This window comes from Thermobia domestica, chromosome 11 (assembly GCF_964235325.1).
Source record: "Thermobia domestica chromosome 11, izTheDome1.hap1.1, whole genome shotgun sequence".
Classification (NCBI taxonomy): Eukaryota; Metazoa; Arthropoda; class Insecta; order Zygentoma; family Lepismatidae; genus Thermobia; species Thermobia domestica.
Window position 1 is genome coordinate 88,603,627 of NC_137464.1, and position 23,673 is coordinate 88,627,299.

Genomic DNA, 23,673 nt, shown 5'->3' on the forward strand with positions numbered 1-23,673 from the left:
CGGACCAGCTAAAAGCGCTACACTTCAGCAACTTAGGTGCAGTACAGCGGCGCAGAACCGCCAAACCCCGCAAGCAAAGAACCACAACCAGCACACAGGACTCTCAACAAGATCACAGTACCCAACCAGGCCCCCGTGATGAGGCACCAGCCACCGCCAACCGAAGACAACTTAGTCGATATGACAGACCTAGCGTCCGACACAGACCCAGAGACACCAGAAGATCGCAGCTCGGAAGGGGAATTCCAGAAACCAAAGAAGAGGGCACGCCGTGCTCGGGAGACCAAAGGAGTGAACTCCCTCATCGAGTTTCGCAACAAATTTGCATCCCTAGAAAGCATTGATACCAGTGATGAACACAGATCCTCACGCAAGGAGCCAAACCCCTCCTCTCCCCAAGAAGATGCAGACCAGCGCTACCCAGCGAAGCACGTCCCACCTCTGTACATTTACGGAATCGTGAGAAGAATGACATTCATCAAGACCATCTCAGCAACCTGCTCCATACCGCCAAAAGTCATCAACACCAGCCAGTGCGTTAAAATTCATTGCTGGAGCATGGCAGACTTCAGGAAAATCGAAGCGTACTGCACACAACAGCAGTATGAATTCGCAACCGAACTCCCAAAGCCGTCCAGACCCATGAAGGTGGTCATACGAAAGTTACCAACGGATACTGACCCTCAGGACATCATGAATGGCCTAAAAGCTCTGCAATACCCAGTCACTTCCGTCACGCAAATGAGGGGTAGGGCTGGACCCGATGGAACTCGTCCTCTGTTCCCCCTGTTCCTTGTTGCTATGGACAAACACCCAGAGAACAAAGACATATTTAAGATGAAGTACCTGTTTAACTGCAGAGTGGATGTCGAAAACTACAGAGGGCAGGAAATTCTACAGTGCTTCCGCTGCCAGAGAGTAGGACACTCACAGCGAACATGCAGAGCAGCACCACGCTGTGTGAGAACTCCCACCTCACATCGGAATGCCCGAAGACAAACAGAGATGAACCGGCGAAGTGCGTCAACTGCAAAGGAGACCACCCAGCCAATTACAAAGGATGCCCGATCCTGAGAGCAGCCAAAAACAAGAGGACGCAACAGGAAACGCAGAACGATAAGCCTAACAAAACTCCAGACAACACAGACAAGAAGCCACCTAACAAGAAAAATAACAACAGCCCAGCAGAGCCACCAGCCAAGCAGACACAGCATGACATACAACAGGACACCACCACCAAGCACCCCACCAGCCGTTTTAGACGCCCCGAAGCAGCTCCAGAAGACACCGCCACTGACAGCCCAGCATCCCTTGTTGCTACCATAAAGGACATCATGGACCTCCTCCAAGGGCTCAACATTAAGAAGTTCCTGGACAGTCAAGACAGGCATACGAAAGATGCAAGATACCCGAGATTCAGCGGCCAAGTTCACCATCATGTTTGAGATAGTCGCCTCACTCCTCGATGATGGCAGCCAATAAGAGACAGAATGTAGCACGCGACCTCAGGGTCATACACTGGAATGCGGATGGGATTCGCAAGCAAAAACCCAACCTCGAGGACTTGCTACAGCGCGAGCGTGTGGACATCGCATTGCTCACAGAAACCCACCTCAAACCCAACATACCATTCAAAATACGCAACTATACCTTTCATCGAACCGACCGTCAAGGACCAAAAGGCGGTATAGGCATCCTCATCAAGACGTCGATTCCCCACGAGCCCCTTCCTCTCCCAATCCTTCACTCCCTCGAGGGAACTGGAATCATCCTGTATTCTCCGGACGGACCAGTCCACGTCATTGCTGCTTACAGACCACTGTTGGCAAGACTGGAACCACAAGACTTGCGGAGGCTTGGCCATCGGGTACTCATAGGGGGCAACCCTCTGTGGAACTCCAAAGTTTTCAACGCCAACGGTAACATACTCTTCCAAGCACTTAACCGGATAGACCTAACACCAGCAGCACCTATGGAGCCTACGCACTATCTCAAGAACGGAGGTGAACCTGATGTCCTTGACATGATCCTGACGTCTAACCTGGCACTCCTGGATGGACCCCACTCCATAATCGCCTTGGCTTTGGTCCACGTAGCAGTGTTGCAGACCATCTCAATCAACCATCAACTCTCCACCCGAAGGCTTCCAAACATCACCACCACAAACTGGGACAACTACCGCCAGCTTCTTGCAGAACTTGTGGACACAAGGACCCCAGTCAATACACCGGAGGAAATCGAAGAAGCAGTTACCAACCTCGCGGCCTCCATAAGATCAGCATACAGGCTGGCATCTACAACAACCACCACCCAGCCCGAAAACAACAACCGCTCCGAGGAACTACGTACCGCTGCGCTCATTCATCTCAAACGATGTGCAAGAAAGCAGTGGCAACGCACCAGGGACCATTTTTCATTTCACTCAGTTTACCTGTTGTCAGCACCTAATAATTAATGCTGGACAAGGCATTCATCATTGTGAAATGTTTCTTGTACCTTGTTATCGTTTCATTTATTTTGAAAAGGTGTGGCTTAACCACAGCCAGAGAACAAATACAAAAAAAAAAAAAAAAAAAAACGGAAAACAAAACAAACCCAAGTGGAAACAAAAGAAACAAACAAAGAAAAGAAAATTCATTGTATATTAAATGCTTCCTGTCAGTGCTCGACTCTAGTCCGTCTTTCGTCGTTCTGTTCTTGTCTGTTTTGTCAATGTCTCGTCATTTGGCTTCTTCTTCTTTTCTTCTATTCTGGGCGTTATTTTTTCACCTGTATCTTAAAGGTTTTCCCTGTATGTTTTATATTATTTGTTGTTTCACTTCACTGGTTAGTGGTTATTCACCTGCCATGTTAACACTATTTCTCTATTTACACGTCTTTTCACTTATATTGCTCCTTATATTTTTCACCTATATGATTATTTTAAATTTTCTTTTATGCTCAAACCGGAAAAATTTTTACTTTTATTTACCAGTACACAACACCACACTATAATATACTACACAACACTGCACTAAGAATATCATTCACTAAGCACACATATTTCAAACACTGTTATTACACTTATTTTTTTATCGATGGCACCAGGGACCATCGATACAAATCGCTATGAAACAGCCTTACCACCAGGGTACGGAAACGGTTGCAAAGGCTGAAAATCCAAAAATGGGAGGACACCCAACTTCAAGCCATGGAGACACCCAACCAAGAATTCTGGCGACTGGCGAAAACCATCTCACGACTGTCCAGCGGCTCCAGATCATACCCCCTGCAGGGACAGCAAGGATTACTGCATGACCCAGAGGAACAGGCGGAGCTATTCGCAAACACACTCGAAGAAACACGGCAGCAGAACGACACCCAGCCACACGCCCGCATACTGCGAGCCGTCCACCCAGCATGGGGCACACACAACTAGAAGACCCGCTACCACCGGATGCACTCTCAACGCCACGGGAGATCAGGGCAGTTCTCAGGAAGATCCGTCCCGGCAAGGCCCTGGAATTGACCGAATACCTCCGTCAGCGCTGAGAGAAGCTCCAAGAAAAGCAATAGTACTGCTCTGTCGCATCTACAACAGTATACTGCGTACAAGACACTTCCCAACGACCTGGAAGGAACGATCCCGAAGCCGGGCACATTACGGACCAACCCTACGAACTATCGGCCTATCAGCCTTCTATCGCACGTCAGCAAAGTATTCGAAAGAATACTCCAGCGGAGGCTGCAACAACACATCTCGGATCATCAACTAATCCCGGACCACCAGTTCGGATTCCGACCAGGACACAGTACCGAGTATCAGCTGGTCAGAGTAGCGGAAATAATCACAGCACGGTTCAACGAAGGCGGCCATACCTTGGGACTATTTCTCGACATCGAAAAAGCGTTCGATAAGGTGTGGCACGCAGGACTCATCCACAAGCTGATCCAACAGGAATTCCCGCAATACCAAATACGAACAATCAGATCCTATCTGGCAGACAGAATATTCCGAGTAACATTCAACGGTAACACAACAGAACCAAGGACTGCAAGAGCAGGAGTACCTCAGGGCTCCTGCATATCCCCTCTCCTGTACGCAGCACACACAGCCGATATCCCCACAACACCGAACACAACGATAGCCACATTCGCCGACGACACTGCAGTATTCGCCAGTCATTCCAATCTCAGGTACGCAACGTTCTATCTCCAGCGACATATCGACAACCTGGACACGGAACTGGCGAATCAGGACCAACGCGAGGAAAACAGCTGTGGTGGACTTCACCCGGAACAGGAAGCGAAGAGAAGTAAATCTCACGATGGGAGGAACGGCACTCACAGTCACAGACACGGCGAAATATCTGGGAGTACACTTGGATAGACGCCTCACATTTGCAACTCACCTGCAGAACACCACCAAGAAGGCACTACAGCGCTTCATGGCTCTACTTCCAATGCTGCTCGCAGCGTCCCTGTCTCAAAACATCAAGAGGCACATCTACACGATGTCTATTAGACCGATATTGCTATACGGACATAATGCCTGGCAGCACACGAATAGAACACACCTACGACCACTGCAGGTGTTACAAAACAAGGCGATTAAGACCATCACCGGCCACTCCAGGGACACGCGAGTAGCACAACTGCACGAAGACCTGGACCTCCCGCTACTAGAGGAAGTTAGACGACACCAATCCACCAAATTCTGGAGAAAGAAAGAACTCTCCACCAACCCCACAATAAGAGCAATAGGAAATACAAACCCACGAAGCAGACTTCACAGAATGCCACGACCCCCGTGAGAGAATCGTAAACTAACCAACCAGCCACAGGGAAAAACAAGGAGGGCGCGACAGTAGCGACTCCATCACCACATTTACGTCAGAAAACAAAGCCAAGGAAGACACAAAACATATGGAAGGCAGGGGCAATAGCCCGACACTTTAACAAATCAAAACCCGCGAAGACAAGACTGAGACTGGTATTGCACCGCCCGGCTTACGTTTCCATCAATGATACTTTCTCTCACCCAGTGTTTATCCACTCTGGTGTTCCTCAACGCTCCGCACTCTCGCCCCTGCTTTACTTACTGTATGTTGCAGACTTTGCTATTTTTCCTCCTAATGTCAATCTCCTTCAATATGCAGATGATACGGCTTTCTTGGCAACGGGTAATACTATTAAGCATAATAACCGCATCCTTCAAACCGCAATCGATGCTTTCCTTCAATGGTGTGATTAGTGTTGTAAAATTTCCGGAAATTTTGAATCTTCTGGTAAAAAACAGTTTTTTCCAGTTTCTTTCCGGAAAAATTAGGAAAATAACAAAACTCTTTGCATTTGGTTAGTTTTACTAGTAATGGAAGTTATTTTTCGAACGCGTGAAAAATGTAACTTCAGAAATCTCAATATTGTGAATATTTTTTTTTTTTTTTTAAAAAAAGAAGCATTTGGAAATAAAACATGTAATTATTCTTGAAAATTAATAGTCTGCACTCATTTCCTTTATGTGCCTTTTAGTCGTTTACTCCTGCTTGTGCATTAATTACAGAACTTTTACAATTGCATACACATCTACCATCATTAAGCGTTTCTGTTGTAACAAACAGGGCTCTTGAATGAAACTGAGTTCTTAATGTGCTCTTTGATCTGGTAAAATTTTGTTAATTTTAACCAAATTCCTTCTTAAAAGAGAGCAGCACGCAAATTTCACTAATACTCATGCACTAAGATATATAATTATTATTATTTAATATTCAAATACAGACATTAATATAAACTTTATGTACAAAATTTTCTATGTAAACAAATACCTGTTTTCTAATGCGAAAAATTATCTACATATATAAAATGAAAGTGACTAGATTTGTAACTTAGCAAATCTTGAACCGCCAGACTGATCTTGATAAAAAAATTCAACATAGATGAGGTTCGGGCCTGGGATGGGTTTTACCATTTCAATTTGAAAGTGCTAGTTGGAGGAAGGAAGTGCGGATATATATTGAAAATAACTGATATCAGTGTCGAATCCAAAGTTTTCGGGGTCGCTGAGGTGAACAATGACACTTTCGATGCCGTTTAAATCTAAATATATCCCCGCAAACTGGGGGAGGAGGGAGATATATAAAAACAATGCAAAATGATCGATATTGGTATGAATCCATAGTTTTCAGGGCTGCTGAGATGAACAGTGACATTTCCGGTGCAATTTAAATCAAAATTCAGCGCCGCAACTTGGGGCAAGGAGAACGGGTGGATATACAAAAATGATCGAAAATGGCTGATATTAGTGTCGAATCCGTAGTTGTCGGGGTGGCTGAGATGAACAGTGACACTTCCGATGCCGTTTAAATCCAAACTAAGCCCCCATTAGTTACTCATAAAGGGGGAAAATGACTGATACTAGTATCGAATTCATAATTTTGGAGGTTCCTAAGTTCATTGGTGACAGTTTTGGTACCCTTTATACCTAAAATGAAACACATTCTCTCCGTGCGAAGAATGGGTATTTTGTTAGTCTTTAATAATAACGAACGGAAATTTCACATGTTAAATACTTTAATATATTTGTCGCTGCTCAAATTTACGCACTTGTGCGGTGTGTGTATATATGTAAATAAGATCATCGCTCTTTTCGAGTTGTTCGAAAAAATGTAAGTACAAATAATAAAGAGGGATTTTTATCAGAAATCAGAAAACTAAAAAGTAAAATTAAAAGCTCTTACTTTAAGTATTTCCTGCTAGCGAAATACGTTGTATACATATATGCTAAAGACACGTTACGGAAAATAAGATTAGTATCACGCAAAGAAATAGTTTTTAAATTATATTTTCCGGGTTTTGCCAATATTTCCGAACAAAAGATTTTTTCTAATGAGTTCAAAATTTCCGGAAATTTTACACAGGACAAGGACAATACGTATCTTCATAAAATATACAGTGTATTTCAAAACAACGACGTTTGGGGGGTGTTTCCTGACACAAAGATAAGGCAAAAAGTACAGACCATCCTGGGTGCACAAATGTTTCCTTTCGGAGTTACAGGATGCCGAAAACATGAAAAAATGAACTTTAAAGGTCCATAGGTCCAAAAATATGGGACCTACCGTAGTCGAGTCAAGACTTCACTTAGAAACTAGTATGTGCCCTATCCAAATATCCATGTTTCAGAATCCTGCGGTACTTCCGCGACAATTTTTATAGAGGCAGTTGGAGAGTACTTCAAATTATATGCCCGTAGCCAAACTCCCTCTACAAAAATTGCTTGGTGAGTACCTTAGGATTCTGAAACATGGATTTTTGGATAATGCACATATTAGTTTCTAAGTGAAGTCTTGGCCCGACTACGGTAGGTTCCACAGTTTTGGAGCTATGGACCTTTAATGTTCATTTTTTCATGTTTTCGGCGGCCTATAACTCCGAAAAGAAGCATTTGTGCACCCAAGATGGCCTATACTTTTTGTATTATCTTGGTGTCAGCAATCCCCTCCCAAACGTTGTCGGTGTTCCGTGTTCCTTTGAAACACCCTGTATATAAAATTTTAAGATACTGGTATTAACTAGATTGATTCTTGCTCTGTTGTTTAACACTGTGTTGTTGTTGTTTAAAACGATAACTTTATAAGATTACTTAAGATAGAATAATTAATATAGACGTATTTAAACTAACTAGGATTATATTTTAGGATCTTTTGTAGCCATAACTCCATTCTATTACGGTGCAAAGGAATAGTACAAATATATTTGTTGCCACAAAATTTCCCTATTCTAATACAAGAAACATAACTACTCAATGATCTTAACTGTAAACTAGTAAATATAAAATAGTTTTCATTTTAAAAGCATAATGTAGTAAAATATTCGAAAATTTCAATTTTTCCCAATTTTTCAGTTTTTTCCAAGGTCGGGAAAAAACGGTAAAAGAACTGTTTTTTTTTACCCAAAATTTCCGGTATTTTTCCAGGCCTTTACAATACTAGGTGTGATACGTGGCGACTCACGTTTAACGCCAAAAAAACTCAAACCATTATATTTCTATCACCAGGCAAAAGAAGTCGGGTCCACCGCAATCAATACAACCTCAGTATAGAGATTGCAGGTACACCACTTGCTGCTAGTCCCACAGTCACGTACCTGGGCATTATCTTCGATTCCCATCTGAAATGGTCAGCTCATCTTAAAAGTCTTGCTCTAAAAGCTACCAACCGTCTGAACTTACTCCGACGCCTAACTGGGACTACATGGGGCCTCAAACCCAAAATACTAAACACTTACAAGGCATTTTTGCGCCCTGTTTTGACCTATGGCTATACAGCCTGGCTTTCCGCACCCGAGGCATACTACCGCCGACTCCAAATTCTAGAGTGCCACGCCCTACGCCTTGCCTTTCGAATAAAATTACCAAGCCCTACATAGTATTTATATGACAGGGCGTCTTTTCCCCACATTCTCTATCATCTAGAAAACCTCAGGCTCAGGTACGTTACAAAGTGCTTCCAGACTCACCATCCATTGCTCTTCGATGCTATGCATCACGAAGCCACTCTCCGCAAACCTTCAACCATTCTACGACATTCTCCATTCTCTCTGCTGTTTACTCTGTACCACTACGTTCTCCCACCAAATAGCCCAGACTTTACCCTGGACAGAAGATAACACTCATTTGTCTCTCTAACGCTCTTCTTTGTGTTGTGTTGTGATGTCAAGTGTACCTCATAGTTTCATTTTCATTTTCACCAATGCTCTGTTTCTTTCCGCTCTCATATTGTTCGCCAGTGTGCATTTCCTTTTCCTGACCTGATGATTATGGTTAACGGCCATAATGTCTTCTAATGTTAGTAAAACTAAGATGTAATAAAGTTAATAAATTCTCCTTTGCCTAACGACAATAGCCCAACACCTGAAGTTCCTATCCACTCCGCATCCCAAATAAAGGACGTAACCCTTTGGGTGGGTGCTAGCTGCGGCTAGCAAAAAAAAGTTGGTATTGTAGCATTTTAATAGATGAATAGGCTTATTTTTTGCCTATTCTTAGAGAAATCACCTGCTGAACTTCAAGATACCTTTGCAAAACACTCTGTAGAAAGTAATTTTAAAATAATTTTCAAACGAATATTTGTTTACGCTACTACCTTCCATACGGTCTATTTCTTCGCAAGATTGCGCTTCGACATTGTTCTTTATATTGTTCTCTCGTAACATACATATACAATTATTTTCCTTTATTATATAAGTATCGCAGGAATTCCCGTAAGTTTATATGTGACTGATTATTATCTTAGATGTACACGTACTTTGGATTCATATTAAACTGTAGCTGCAAATCCCGTACATTTTCCGTTTTGAAAGGTGATGACGAGGGCGAAATTTAGATTGAAGTGGCAGCGCTGCTGTGATTCCACTGTCGTTTATCCGGGAGACAAATAGTGAGCGTAGTATGTTCTTGGACAATATAGCGATCGTATCGATGTGTTCGTGTTCCGCATTACGGTGTGTGTCCATGTACCCTATTAAATTAAGGTACATGTGGCATACTGCCATAAATAATGTTGACCTGTGCAGAACCATGTGTTTTCATATTTTCATAAAGTTTCAGGTGGCATGAGGTTGAAATACATGTTAGATTCACAAAAGACTATGTGAGGCCTGTAGAGAGAGTGCTCTGCCGTATCGTAGGTTGTGAGATGGGCTGTGACATTCGCCAGCCAAAGAAAATAATGGAGACCGTATTCGAACAGCTACGGATGAACAACCTGAGGAAGCACTGCGAACATTTGATCGAAAATGATCAGTGATGGGCGTGTAGTGAAATGGCTAATGAACTGAGTATTTCTTCGCGTCAGTTTATTACATGCTAGCACACATTTTCAGAATGCATAATATTGCAGCCAGATGAGTACCGCATGTCATGACGTAGATGCAAAAGTGGCACCGATAGAAATGCGCACCTTAGAATTTATGCGCAGGAAGGTGCTGTTTTTATGCATCGCATTATTTGGACTGACGAAACGTAGGAAAGATTCTACAAACCAGAACTGAAACGTCAGTCCAGTGAATGGCGCCAGCAGATTAACCCCACGACCAAAAAAAGAAAAAAAAAAAAAAGAGCCAGCAAACATTAAGGCAATGATGATGATAATATCCTATGAGAATCAAGACATTATTCTCTAACATTCCATGCTTCTAGAGGTTACCGTAAATGCTTCGTGCCTGAGTCTCCCTTCGCGGCCAGTATTACGATGCAAACAACCACATCTCCTGCAACAATTCTGCTTCACGACAATGCGAGATGTCATACCGCCCACGCAGTACAGACTCGTACGGGCTAGCAGGTACTTTAGCATCTACAATATTTTCCGAATATGAGGCTCTGAGTTTTTTTATTTATCCTCAAAAACGAAAGAAGAGCTTCGCTTCTGTGATATTCGCAGCATTATTCGTGCCTTGGGCGCTTTCTCGAAACCCTACCACAAAAGGGGGGCTCTCAACGGGATCCAACGTCTGTCAGATATCTGCGAACGTGTTCGAGGGAATGTAACCATGTTCCTGTAAGTAACATTTTTCATTTCCCAAATATGTTGCCACTTCAATCTAAACGACCCTCGTATATTGACAATTTCAGACGCGTTACTTATTTTACATATGACATTATGTACATGTAGATATTTCTTCCTCATCGTTTGCTTTATACTATGAACGTGAAACTCAAATCAACAAACGGAATGGTTGGATGATGATCATTTTATCTCGAAAAGAAGAGCATTCCGTTGTCTAAACACTACTGCTGAAGTATTTATAAACAAGGTGGTATTTCCCCAATATCTTAATATTGTCTATTTCTGTCTTACCAACCCATGACCTAATACAAGCTGGTATTTCATTTACCGTATAGGAAATCAACTTATTACACGTCTTTGGTATAGGCCTCGAAGCTGAGGTGTCGAAAGCGAAGACAAACAAAAACTGTAAATAGCTGACGTCAATAACTAGTAGGTAGACGTCACGCTATGCTATGAAATCATTGAATATACTGAATACCTGACTGCATGTCCGTCAATAATGTGACAAGCGGGGGAAGGGATTTCCCCAACAACTAGCCATGATTAGAGTAGTGAGGCGGGGCTATTTCCGGCCGACAAGACACATACAGACTAAGAGAATACCACGTGGCCATTTTCGTCGTCATGGTGATCGAGTAATTACGTCAACCATTGAGCACATCACCAATCCTGACAGAATGTCACGCGCAGTAGAATGCATCGTCGATAAGTCTTCACACTTTCCTTAAATTTATTTACTTCATAACACCCTCACTAAAGAATAAACAATTATTTTGCCTTCTTTGTTATTTCTAATAAATCAAACAACTAAGAACAATAACCACGCTTGAATCATATCGAAGGGTAAACCATAACTGTAAAATACAGTATAATGATAGGAAGAATACACAAAATGATAGCCTTCGCCGAAAATAAACAAATTAATCACGTTCAGTTAATTCTCGAGTTACGGCCGACTTCGGCTACGACTGCTGAACAGTAAAGTATAAAATACCATGTTAATCAATGGTCGGTAGATGATTTAGGTTCCGGTTACACTGGATCATAATTTGTACGAACTCGAATTAAATATATTAATTGATGTTGATTGACGATTACATTACTTTTGTTCTATTCTTATATATAAGCGTTTATGAACGTCAATTAATTTAATTCATACAAGTTAGTAAGAACTTAAGGGGGAAGACTACTATTTTTCAAAAGCTAACGATTTTTCTTTTGTCCGTTTTTCGTAAGTGAAAAGAGATAATGAAATGTATCTTACCACAATAATAGATAATGTTATTCTACACCGAAAAATACGAATCGTAAGAATTTTCAGTGTTCTCATCCATAGAAATTCCATAATTTGAATAACCCAAAAATCTAGGTTAAGGTAGCGACTAGAAAAACGAACTCAACGGTAATTGATGACTTATCATGTCTAGGTTCCTTGTTTACTCTTTTTGAAATAATATTTGTATTTATTTCGTAATGACATAAAATAAATACAAATGTTATTTAAAAAGTAGTAAACAAGGAACCTAGACAACATAGTCATCAATTACCGTTGAGTTCGTTTTTCTAGTCGCTACCTTAACCTAGATTTTTGGGTAATTCAAATTCTGGTCACACTGTAATTTCTATGGTCAGCAACACTGAAAATTCTTACGATTCGTATTTTTGGGTGTAGAATAACATCATTATTGTGGTAAGATACATTTCATGATCTCTTTTCACTTACGAAAAACGGGCAAAAGAAAAATTGTCAGCTTTTGAAAAATATTTAATAGTCTCCCCCCCCCCCCGCTGTTATGGCCACAATATGCATTATCGCCAATAACTTATAATTTTTTATTCTCTCTCTTTTATTATATATTCTACACTTTCCCTACCTTTCATTTTTAAACTGTATTCGTATTTCCATAGTACTGGTATTTATGAGATTAAATCCGAATGCTCTAACAACTTCTTCGTATTATTATTTACACAACATAAAATCAAATTTATTAATGAACAATATTGTTTCTATAATATTTGTCACAGTAGTTTTTCTACATTGCTGATAACCTACTGTTGTTTCTATCTAATTATTACTATACAGGGTGTTACAAAAATGTGTCACAGTTTTTTGAGAACAGATTCCTCACGTCAAAATTAGAAACAAAGTTCAGATGGACCTGTGCTCGAAAGTGGATAGTTTCGGAGTTATAGGGGGCCGAAAACGTGAAACAAGTGAACTTCGAAAGTTTATAGCTCCACTACTATGGGATCTATCGTAGTCGGGTCAAGACATCACTGAAGAACTGGTATGTAAACTATCCAAATGTGTATGTTTAAGAATGCTCCAGTACTTGCACACAATTTTTAGAGAGACAGATGGAGGGTGATCAAGTACTCCCAAACAGCTTGTCTAAAATGATTGTGCAAGTACCGGAGGTTCTGAAAGATGGATATTTGGATAGTTCACGTATTAGTTCCTCAGTGATGTCTTGACCCGACTACGATCGGTCGTATAGTAGTGGAACTATGGACCTTTAAAGTAGGGCTGTTCCGATAATCGAGTAATCGATAACAATTCGATAAAATTTCAAAACCGGTTCGTCGATAAAGAATTTGAATTTTATCGAATTATCGAACTTTCGAGACTCTCGAATTGTTTGAGACTCGAAATGCTAGAAACATTTGGGCGAGTTTGAGAGAATTGTTTGAAAGCAGCAAATACTGAAAGATCTGGAAGAAACAATGCAATCGATGTTATTATAGGTATAGGCCTGCACATGTACTACATATACACAGAACCGATTAAAATAATTAAATTGATTAAAAGAAACTCTCATGACAATAGTAAAGGTACCCACGATGGGATACATGTCTAATAGACCTTTTGTACTAATTTGAGGGCGCTCAATCCACCCAATTTAAGATTAATTTTCTCGAGACCCCATGGTAGAAGTCTGTATGGGCTCGGCCCGAGCCAGTGGGCCGGACTCGGGCCTACAAAGCATATATCACTTCTGGCTCGGGCTGTAAATCTTTAAATATACAACCATATTTCTCGGGCTTTTTCGGGCCTAAGTTTGTAAATATACTATACAACGATATTTATTCGACCATTCTTTCTAAAGAACTTTTGAGGCACAACTGCAAAATTAAACCTCTTATTGCCGTAAATAAAAATACAATTTTGCGTTAATTATTACGTTTCTGTAATTCGGGCTTCTTTCGGGCTCATTTGATTATCACACGAGCTCGGGCCTAAACGATAAAACATATTTCGGACTCGGGTCGGGCCTCACATTATAAGCTCACAGGTCGAGCCGGGCCGGGAGTGTTTCTTCAGATGATTTTCTAGGGATACGCAATAGTCGAGACCTGGTTTGTCGAATTCGAGACGAGGCGAGACTGCTCGTCAAAAGTCTTCTCTTATCTCAAAAAACTTGATATAAGTTTTACAATTATATCGAAAGCATTTACTCAGAAACAACTATCTGCCTTGGAACCTATATCAATATTATTTATAAATGGCAGAGAATACCTAATAGCTAACCATTGGAAAACATGCTTTAATCTTCACTCAATTTCAGTTAATTAAAACTAAAAATTGTGTACTGTGGTCTTCATTCAGCGTTGTGAGGACAAACTGGGAGCTGCTTGGACACGCTTCGGTCCACAATGGCAGCATTAACGGCGAAGGGAGTTGATATGCTGACTACACATCACCCCAAAAGCAAGAATGCCACAAGTTGGCTGGTAGGCCCTGGCTTCAAGTTTCTCTCTCTCTCTCTCTCTCTCTCTTTTTTTTTTTTTTTTTTTTTTTTTAAGGTACTAATTAATTAGTGCAGCGGTTTTCAAACTTGTTTCAAATGGCGGTCACTTTTATGAGTCAGAAGTTCTACGAACCACTACTCTTGTCCGTTCCGAAAGCAAAAATAATGTATTATTTCTTTGCTCGGAGCACACACTACAATACTAGTATAATTATATTTTTAAAATTAGAATGTGTACAATTTTCACCTTATTAAACTGGATAATCTGTTATTTACCTAACCTACCCTATTTTGAGATTCTCAATTACAGTGTTTTATGCAATTCATTTGAATTTTTATCTATTTGTTTGAAATAATGTTCAATCTAAGACGAACGCAAGATCATCCTTGGGCACCTCTAACTGGAGAAACTCTTGATTTAGAATGTTATTACTATTTATATTGCTATGAAACAATTACAATAATGGCTTTTCAACTTACCTGAAGTAGCCCATTTTAGGTCGACTATTATGTGCAGTTTTCCTTCAGGTTCTAAATCCACCTACAAGAAAAAATAGAGAAAAATTATGGAATTATGCACGAGGTGACGGGAACATATTATTTACTCGTATTGAATATTTTTTTAGTAAAACCTATAAAGTTGGTGAGCTATGGAACTTGGCCGTACTTAACGTAAATATACGCTTACTTTTTTTTATTGTTACGTAAATTGACCATTTATGCAAATTGGCCCATTTTCTTTAGCACCCTAGTGGTCACAGATTTTCACAGTACTTTTTTCGGAGACTGAAGTACAAGGGATAAGTCAACATGGAAGAGATTAGTCCTAACGGTATGTGTGATGATCTAAAATGAAATGACTGAAATGGAGGAATGAAGAAATTGAAGAACCCCGAGAAAACCCATGCAAACTGTGTTTGTCCACCACAAAGTTCACTTGGCGTGAGCTGGGATCGAATCAAGGACCTCAGGCGCCAAAAATGAACGCTCTACCACTGAGCCACCGCGAACCCTGTGTGACGATCTAAAATTTCGTGTTTATTAAAATACATAGTTGCTTTCGTATCTATTTCATATAGTGCTCTCAAACGGGTCGGGTCGGGTCAGCTCGAGTCGGGTTACGGGTCGGGTTGTCGGGTCAGCTCGGGTCGTCGGGTCAGGTTTCTTGGGTAGTGTTGTCGGTTCGGGTCAATCGGGTCAGCTCGGGTCGAGTCAGTCGGGTCAGTTCACTTTGGTCAACTGAGTTTAAGTTGACCTTAAACTCGGCTGGAGTCGAAAGCTGCTGTTTTTCACTAGCTGCCGAATTAAAAACAGCAATTTTCAATTGATTTTATCGAAGCCATAAATCTATTTTGAACACTTGCAGCTAGTGTTTTTATGGTAAATGCTTATTTTTGTGCTTGTGTGTACTTTAATTTTTAAATCTGGAAGATTGATTTTACCAATCGACTGTAATATTAATATCTACGCCAATATGGAGTCTGGATTTAGAACAAAACTAGAAGTTGTTTAAGTAAGGCCAAAAGAAAGATTGGATATGGACGACCAAGCCCAAGCAAGGCTGCAGTGGCTCAGTGGTAGAGAATTCATCTCTGGTGTATGGTGTCTATGGTTCGATCCCATCTTGTGCTAAGTAGGCTTTGTGGTAGAGAAACGCCGTGTAGTGGGTTTTCTCGAGGTTCTCCTGTTTCCTCCCACTTTCTTCATTCCACCATTTCATTCATTTCTCAAGGTCACCACATCCCTTAGCCTCGGTGCAGAATCGAGGGACCTTAAACTGAATATTTCATTTTATTTCACCAAGCCCAAGAACATCGATACAAGAATAAGATAAAGATTGGATATGCAAGACGAAGTGCATAGTAATCTTGCTCTTGGCCTTGTTTTTGTGATCACGAAGTAGCGATGAGCATATTTTCTTGCTTTCCGTATAGTATGAAAGACCATGATCAAAATCACACTTGGTCTTCATTTGTACCGATGAGGCGAGCATTCTTGGCTCTTGTATAGCATGAAAGACCACCAAGACTACGAAATGCAGGACCAAGAGTTGACTGTGCAAGACATAGAACAAGACGCCGTATTGATGACCAAGACCCAGGGTGAGAATTGTTTGAATTTCATTTGTTGGGCTGAAAGTGATGAAATAAAATTAGTACTTTATAATTAGTTATCATACTGTATTTTTAAATTTTAAATTACAAAATTCATGTGTATCTTCTTACTTGCAACTATATATACTGTAAAATACGTTTTAATTACCGAGAAAGAAAAATCAAAGTGGCGCGGGTCCCGGAATCATAAGAACCTGTTTCGAAATGAAAGTTGAAGGGTTGGAAAAAATCACAGGTGTTCTCCCGTTTCTTCAACCCTTATCATTGTAGTTAAGCGATTTCCTTTTGTCTCCGCCAAGAGACTCTTGCTACTGCCTTCCGAGAAGACCCCCTGCTGTCCGAGCAGATGAGAACACTGACCTTGAAAAAAAAATTTCGTCACATAGAACTAAAGGAAGAAAAAATAAATTTCTCCCACGTCGGACACTGGTATCAATTATAAAAATAAATAACCAAACCTCAAAAAGTGCCAAATATTCATTAAGATGCATATACAAATCCCCCGCTTGATCTAGCTAGTGGTTAACGTGTACGACTTCGGTACACGTGGTCCGGGTTTAATTCCCAATGGGAGTGTGCATTTTGGCGTTCACCCAGTGTCGTGACCATAGTGCTCTCAAACGGGTCGGGTTGTCGGGTCAGGTCAATCGGATCGGATCATGGGTCGGGTCGGTCAATTCGGGTCACGGGTCCCGTTGAGAGCACTAATTTCATAACCTTTTACGCTTTCCTATCAGTCATTAGATCTAATGCTACCACCAACGAATCTGGAATACCGATACAATCGAAAATATTTACATTACATAGAATGAGGACATCATTTTACGTAAATTTTTCAAGAACTGAGAATGTACATCAAAGAGTAAAATTTAAATCAAGGTCTGAGACAAATTATAAAATATTTTGTATTCAAGTTAACAAACAACAGCTTATATATCACTTGTTTTCTATCATATAAAATATACCGAATTCAGACTGACTAATTTATCCATGGAGTTTAATCACTAGCAAGAATTAGACATTGCTTAATACTTCATGTGAAAGCGCTTGTCATTAACTAATGACCTACAAAGGTATTTTACTTACCTTCTGCCATTTTCCCATCATGAAAAAAAGTAACTATTTTCTTATCTGTTACCAAAAGAAATGATTAGATTCTCACTGGTAAATTTTCAAGCACGATTTAATTCCGAATTGATGTTCAAATTTGAGGAATTTCACTATTATTGTTTTTTTTTTCGAATTGATTTTTAACACACGGAAATTTTCCACACAAGGCAATAGAAGTTTCATTTCTACAACTCTCCTGTAACATGGGTAATTACTATTGCTAATCTTTTGTTTAGAAAATCCTTATTTTTACAGTGTTTGTCTGACACCTGGACCTTTATTATAAATAATTCAGTTGTAACGTCAAAATAACTCGCGCACGTTAAACTCATAATGACGTTCGATTGGTTACAAGGTTCGGTGTTTGAGTTACACAGTTCTACCAGCACATCGGTTCTCGTTTTTACTTGTCTTCTGGAAAGGTGTTCAGCTCCCTTGTGGCTACGTGGATAGTGTACGAGCTTTTGGCTATGTGGCAGGCGAGGACTTACGTTAAGCTGAAGGTCCACGTCTCATACAGCCTCACTGCTGAAAGGGACGCTAACTCAAACCAAGTCAAAACAAAATCTAGAATAGTGTTCTGTTATTCCACCGTGCAGTTTTATTGTGTCAATTCCGCTGTAAGGGTTTAACAAAAACTTTCTAAATCTACAAAGATATTTTATATAACACTTTAAAACATTTTTCTGACCAGAACAAAATGAATTATTTAATAACTATACTTTTTTTGTTACAGATTTCAAAAATCGTTTAGTTATTAAATAATTCATTTTGTTCTGATCAGAAAAATGTTTTAAAATGTTATTTTGATTATCCAGAACTACGGAGTATATTTAATATTTTATATAGGTTTACCAAAAAGTAAATCTATTATAAAACAGTTTATAGCTGAAGGAAAACTGCCCAAGATATGCTGGGACGATTTCAACAGTGGACACGTGTGGGTGTAGTGTAGTGACGACACAGGTATCTGGCCATAAATTGCTTAGGCAAGAGGCCTAAATCCTTTCTTCTAAGAAACTACTCAAGCTAACTAACTAACTAACTCTATGGCCTATGGAACCCGGAGGTTCAGTGCCGCGTTCACAAAAGCTCTCCACTGACTTCTACTATCCTTAGCTAATTGGATCCAGTTTCTACTTTGTATTCCTATCTCTGCGAGATCCATCTTAATATTATCCTCCCATCTGCGCCTAAGGTCTTCCTAATGGTCGTTTTCCTATGGGTCTACCAGTCAAGACTTTGAAAGCGTTTCTACTTTCTTCCATTCTAGTTACATGACCTGCCCACCTAAGCCTCCTAGACTTGACGACCCTAACAATGTTGGGTAAACCGTATAAACTATGTAGTTCCTCGTTATGAAGCTTTCGCCATTCCCCATTCTCGTTCCTCTTGGGTCCGAATATTCTTCTCAGGATCTCAGGACTCAAGCATATTTCATAAATAAATATTTCGTTAATAACCTGACAATATGCATAACTCATTTGTCCTCAAAATATTCACATGGAGTAGTTGGGATTAATTTCTTCCCGGGCGATTTTCTCAGAAACTACTCCGATAATTTTGTTCGTATTTCATAAATAAACATTAATATTCGAAAATATGGCGTAACTCGTTTCTTCTTTTAAAAAATCGCAAGAGTCAGTTTACTCTTAGGGTAATTTTTTCAGGCGATTTTGTTCATAATTCATAAATAAATGTTTCATTAATAACTAGACAATATGGTATTGTTCATTTGTCGTGAAAAAATCCACAACGGGTAGTTTACTCTTGGAGATTTTTTTCGGTCCATTTTTTCAGAAACGTTTCAGTTAATTTTTGTTCATACTTCGTACATTTTTCATTAATAACTCATAATACACGATTCGTCATTTTTCATGAAACAATCAACAAGGGGAAGTTTATTCTTGAGGAAGGGTTCTTTTTCAGACTTAAAATAAAATAAAATAAACAACTTGGACGATTTTCTTCATGTTCCATAAATAACCTATAATGTTTCGCAAATTATTTCTTACGAACATATTCACAGTTTCCCGAAAAGATCTTATAATTATGTTCATATTTTACTAATAAATAGGACCACTGCAGCATAACGTGATTTAATTTGAGAAACTAGAGCCAGAAAGTTTAGTGCGGTGGCCCGTAACTTTTATTCCTACAATAGTTTACAAATATTCCTTTTTTTTTTTTTTTTTTTTTTTTTTTTTAATGACAACTAGTTCAACAATTCTTTCTTTCGAGACTCGTTTAAGGAAACCAGTCACCGATTAGTCGTTAACCAGAATTATTCTTCGTGGCTTACAATTCTTGTCAACCTATTGAAATTGGTTGAACGATAAAGGCTTTGATAGCAAACCGCCTGGAACTGTAAGTACAATCGCTAACATTAAATACACTTTCAATTTAAAATCTCTCTCACTCGTTTTTAAACCTTGAGTGCATAATCCTTTATCAGGTTTACACATCGAAGCAAGCATATTTTACTGTACGAACTAAATAAATGTTTTTTTTAAGCATTACTATAAAAACAAAACATGGAAAAAATAGATGGCATTAGTGACAATCCGAAATGATGAAATTCCATGGAAGTGAAACACGACAGTCGCGACGGAACTGGCACGGTAAACGACATGATGGTAATGACCAGGGCCCGGATCTTGTTGACAAGTCAATTTTTTTCTGTTACGCATAGCACAAGGCAAGTTCAAATAAAAACATTAACCATCAACTCTTAGTTTTAAAAATATATTTTTTAGGGTCAACTTTTGGTCACTTTTTGCCGTTTTGAAGTTTCAGGTCATTTTTTAATATTTTAAGGTAACTTTTAGGTCACTTATGGTCTTTTTATTCTTTTTCTTCTACATAAGGAAATCTTAAAATGAAAACTGTTTACGGATTTAAAAACACGAAGTTAAATGATCTTTTTTCCTGCTTCCTGATTATTGGGTTGGAAAAACTGCATTCCTAACAAGTTAATGTAGCTGGTTGACGAAGGCTGAGGGTTCGTAAGTGACCAAAGCAAATGGTTGTAGGTTGTTTACCACAAAGGATATGACTACGTGAATAACTAAAAATACATTAGAAGACGTACAAAGATTTTAAACAGGGTTTTTATCTATTATCCTGGTGTACACAATCTACACTCGCGAACTTTTATTCTTTAAGTGTGCTTCCTAGCTTCAACTTGAGAGTGAATTGATGCTTTCAGTATGTAGAATGCCGAGGCCTAAACCATCTACAACTTCTCGTTTAAGACAGATTATTTCTGAATTTGGTGAGGATGTTTTTAGTACTGACAGTACAATATTACTTTGCAAGGTATGTGAAGTAAAAGTGGCAGCAGAGAAAAGATACGCTGTGCTAAAGCATACCAGAAGGGAAAAACATTTACGCGCAGTTGAAAACAAATATAGGACCAAGTGTTCACAGTTGTTACTTGTGGAGAGTGCTTCGAATAGTAAAGGCAAATCCTCAGTTTTCAAAAGAGTAGTGTGAAGTTTTTGTGCCTTCAAATATTCCTCTTTGGAAACTCAGTAATGGAAATTGTGGGATTTCCTGGAGCGTCATACAGGTCGTTCCATTCCAGACGAAACGAATCTTAGGAGAAATTACATGTCAAAGTGTAACGAGGACAAAATAAGAGAGGAACTTTCGACTCAGAAAATTTTTGTTTCTATAGACAGACTAGTGATGTGAAGGAACTATATAGTCAACATTATTGTCGGGGCAATGAAAGGCGACGAACCTAGCACAATATTTTTGCTAACTGGTGAAGTGTTGGAATCTGTCAACCATTTTACAATATGTAGACTTTTCGATAAATCGATATCCCTACTTTGGCCTGAAGGTGTCCAGCATGACCATGTTGTTTTTGTATCAGATGCTGCTCCGTGTATAATTAAGGCTGCTAATTCAATAAAATCGTAACAATGTTTACAGTTATCTACTGCAATGCTGAATAAAGTATGAGCTAAATTTTCTGACGATTGCAAAGTTCCTGAGTTAGTTTGTTGTATGTATCACAGCTTATAAAATGTTTATATGTTGTTTAACTGGATATAGGCATATATATCTGTAATTCAAATACGAAATGCTTAGCTATTTACTAAATTGGTCAAAGTTTAGTTTTAATGATATTGCTTTTTTTAAACCAAAGACACAGATAATCAATTGACTGCAACTAACTGAAACAAAACTTTTGAAAATGAGTGCAAACGGTAATTAAAATCCAATAGATATTCAAAAAATGTCAGTGTTTTAATGAAATAAACATTTAAAAAACTGCAAGTTTTAAGGTCAACTTTTGTGAATTTTAGGGTCATTTTACAATAATTTTAGTGTCATTTTATAGGTCACTTTTTAGAAAATTTTAGGTCAACAAAATCCGGGCCCTGGTAATGACACTTCCTTGCCTCTTAACTCTGACGTGAGTCATAAAGAAAAGTTTGTCCCCCCTCAGAGATTCAAAGCCCTGGACCATACACAAATACAAGATTATTATCCGGTCTTCACATAATAATTTTGTTTCTCTTAAAATATGTTCAGTTTATGTAATCTATTTATCCGTTATTATGAACTATATTTTTAATGTACATAAAATTAGATTTATAATGGCAGAAAATACTCCAAAAAATAATATGCCATTTCTATACATTCACAGTGATCAACATCACAAGAGTCTTCACTTGTATTCCACAACACAAAATGTGATGATACAAAGATAAACTGTGACCCGCTTTGATCTAACAGCTATCCTTTCTACAGACACTTCTTTTGACGCATTTGTAGCCGAGATAAGAAAATTCTCGCATCGAGCTTTGAACTACATTGGATGACGAATATCGAGCTTTGTACTTAGTGGTTTTCTATCTAATCTTGTGAGAAATGTGATGAACACAAATTGTGTGCAGTTCAGATATGAAGTGCCTTTTAATGGAACACTTCTTTCCAAGATGGATACAATACAGGTTAGTTGATTTACGTTATACAGTATGATAATTTTGCTGCCTAATTTTTAATTTCATCTACGCTAGAAATTAAGTATATAACTGTTTATTGTGTTACCATTAAGCTATATTCTCTGACAGACCAACAAGCTGTAAATGTCAGTATCCAATTTAATTTTCCCTAGTTGACAATATGAATTGCACAGTTAAAGAATACACGATGCATTATGATACTTGTGACTATATTATTAGAGAGTATCAGCAATGACAAATATCTGTAAAATCAGTAAGGGTTTGGGTGTGGTCCTCGGTTCGAACCCTAAAGTGGGAGTAGTTTATACCCCACGTTAAGCAGGTCCAGATTCGTGCAGAAAAGGAGAAATAAGAAGGGGTTGAGAAAGGGGAGAAGTGACTGGAAAGTGAAAGTACTCACCTGCTGTACTCTATACTTATTTATGATATAAATGCAATTCTACATTTATATATTATCATGGGCAACTTCTAGAGGAAGGTAGGGGATTTGGGGTCCCTTGGTTTCGTATATTACACATGAGTTAGTTTAGTTGGGGTTAGGATTGCCCACTAGAATAGAAAAGACGAGGCAGTCCTCAATTCTTGTATCGTGCGCGTCCAAGACGGTCGTGATCTTTCTTAGTTGATGGTGAGAGTAATATTCGATGTTTCCATTGCGCACGTGGTTCTTCTTCTCACCCTGGTTATAGGTACATATAATCAGATATGAGGCATTTGATAATGTCAATTTATTGCTGGTCCCAAGTTGCCGAATGATGAGTGCGAGTGGTACTATGTTCAATATTCGGTAAGGCTACATAGTTTCCTGTTGACTCATTATCAAGATGATACTTGAATTAAAAACATACGAACTCGGTTCTACAGAGCCAGAATCATCGGATTCGAAGCACTGACCACGCATTACTTCATAGAAACTTCATCATCTAGTTAGTCCCAGACAGTAGCGTAGCCAGGATGTGTGTTTGGGGGGGGGGGGCAAAGTGCTGTTATAGGCACATATAGAAAAAATACAAACAAAAAAATATATAAACATAAAAATATATAAAAAATTACAAACATCAAAGTACCAAAGTACATTGTCGGACCTCTTTGGGGGGGGCCCGGCCCCTCCGGCCCCCCCCTTCCCTACGCCACTGGTCCCAGACCCTATCTGTAGCTCTAGCGGAGTTGG

General features: G+C 39.4%; 2 protein-coding genes across 6 annotated transcripts in view; one reads left to right on the forward strand and one right to left on the reverse strand.

Moving 5' to 3' along the window:
• Positions 1 to 23,673, reverse strand: part of Pkc98E (Protein kinase C) — a 281,404-nt gene that overhangs the window by 160,622 nt on the left and 97,109 nt on the right. For all 5 annotated transcript variants that reach the window (XM_081730782.1, XM_081730780.1, XM_081730781.1 and 2 more), the window contains exon 2: positions 14,780 to 14,840. In XM_081730782.1, the coding sequence (XP_081586908.1) occupies positions 14,780 to 14,840 (61 nt within the window). The remainder of the gene's footprint in view (positions 1 to 14,779; positions 14,841 to 23,673) is intronic.
• LOC145664266 (iron-sulfur cluster assembly 2 homolog, mitochondrial) overlaps positions 22,317 to 23,673 on the forward strand; it is a 114,887-nt gene continuing 113,530 nt past the window's right edge. Inside the window, exon 1 of the mRNA XM_081730785.1 lies at positions 22,317 to 22,490. Coding sequence (XP_081586911.1) covers positions 22,441 to 22,490 — 50 coding nt within the window. The 5' untranslated portion in view covers positions 22,317 to 22,440. The remainder of the gene's footprint in view (positions 22,491 to 23,673) is intronic.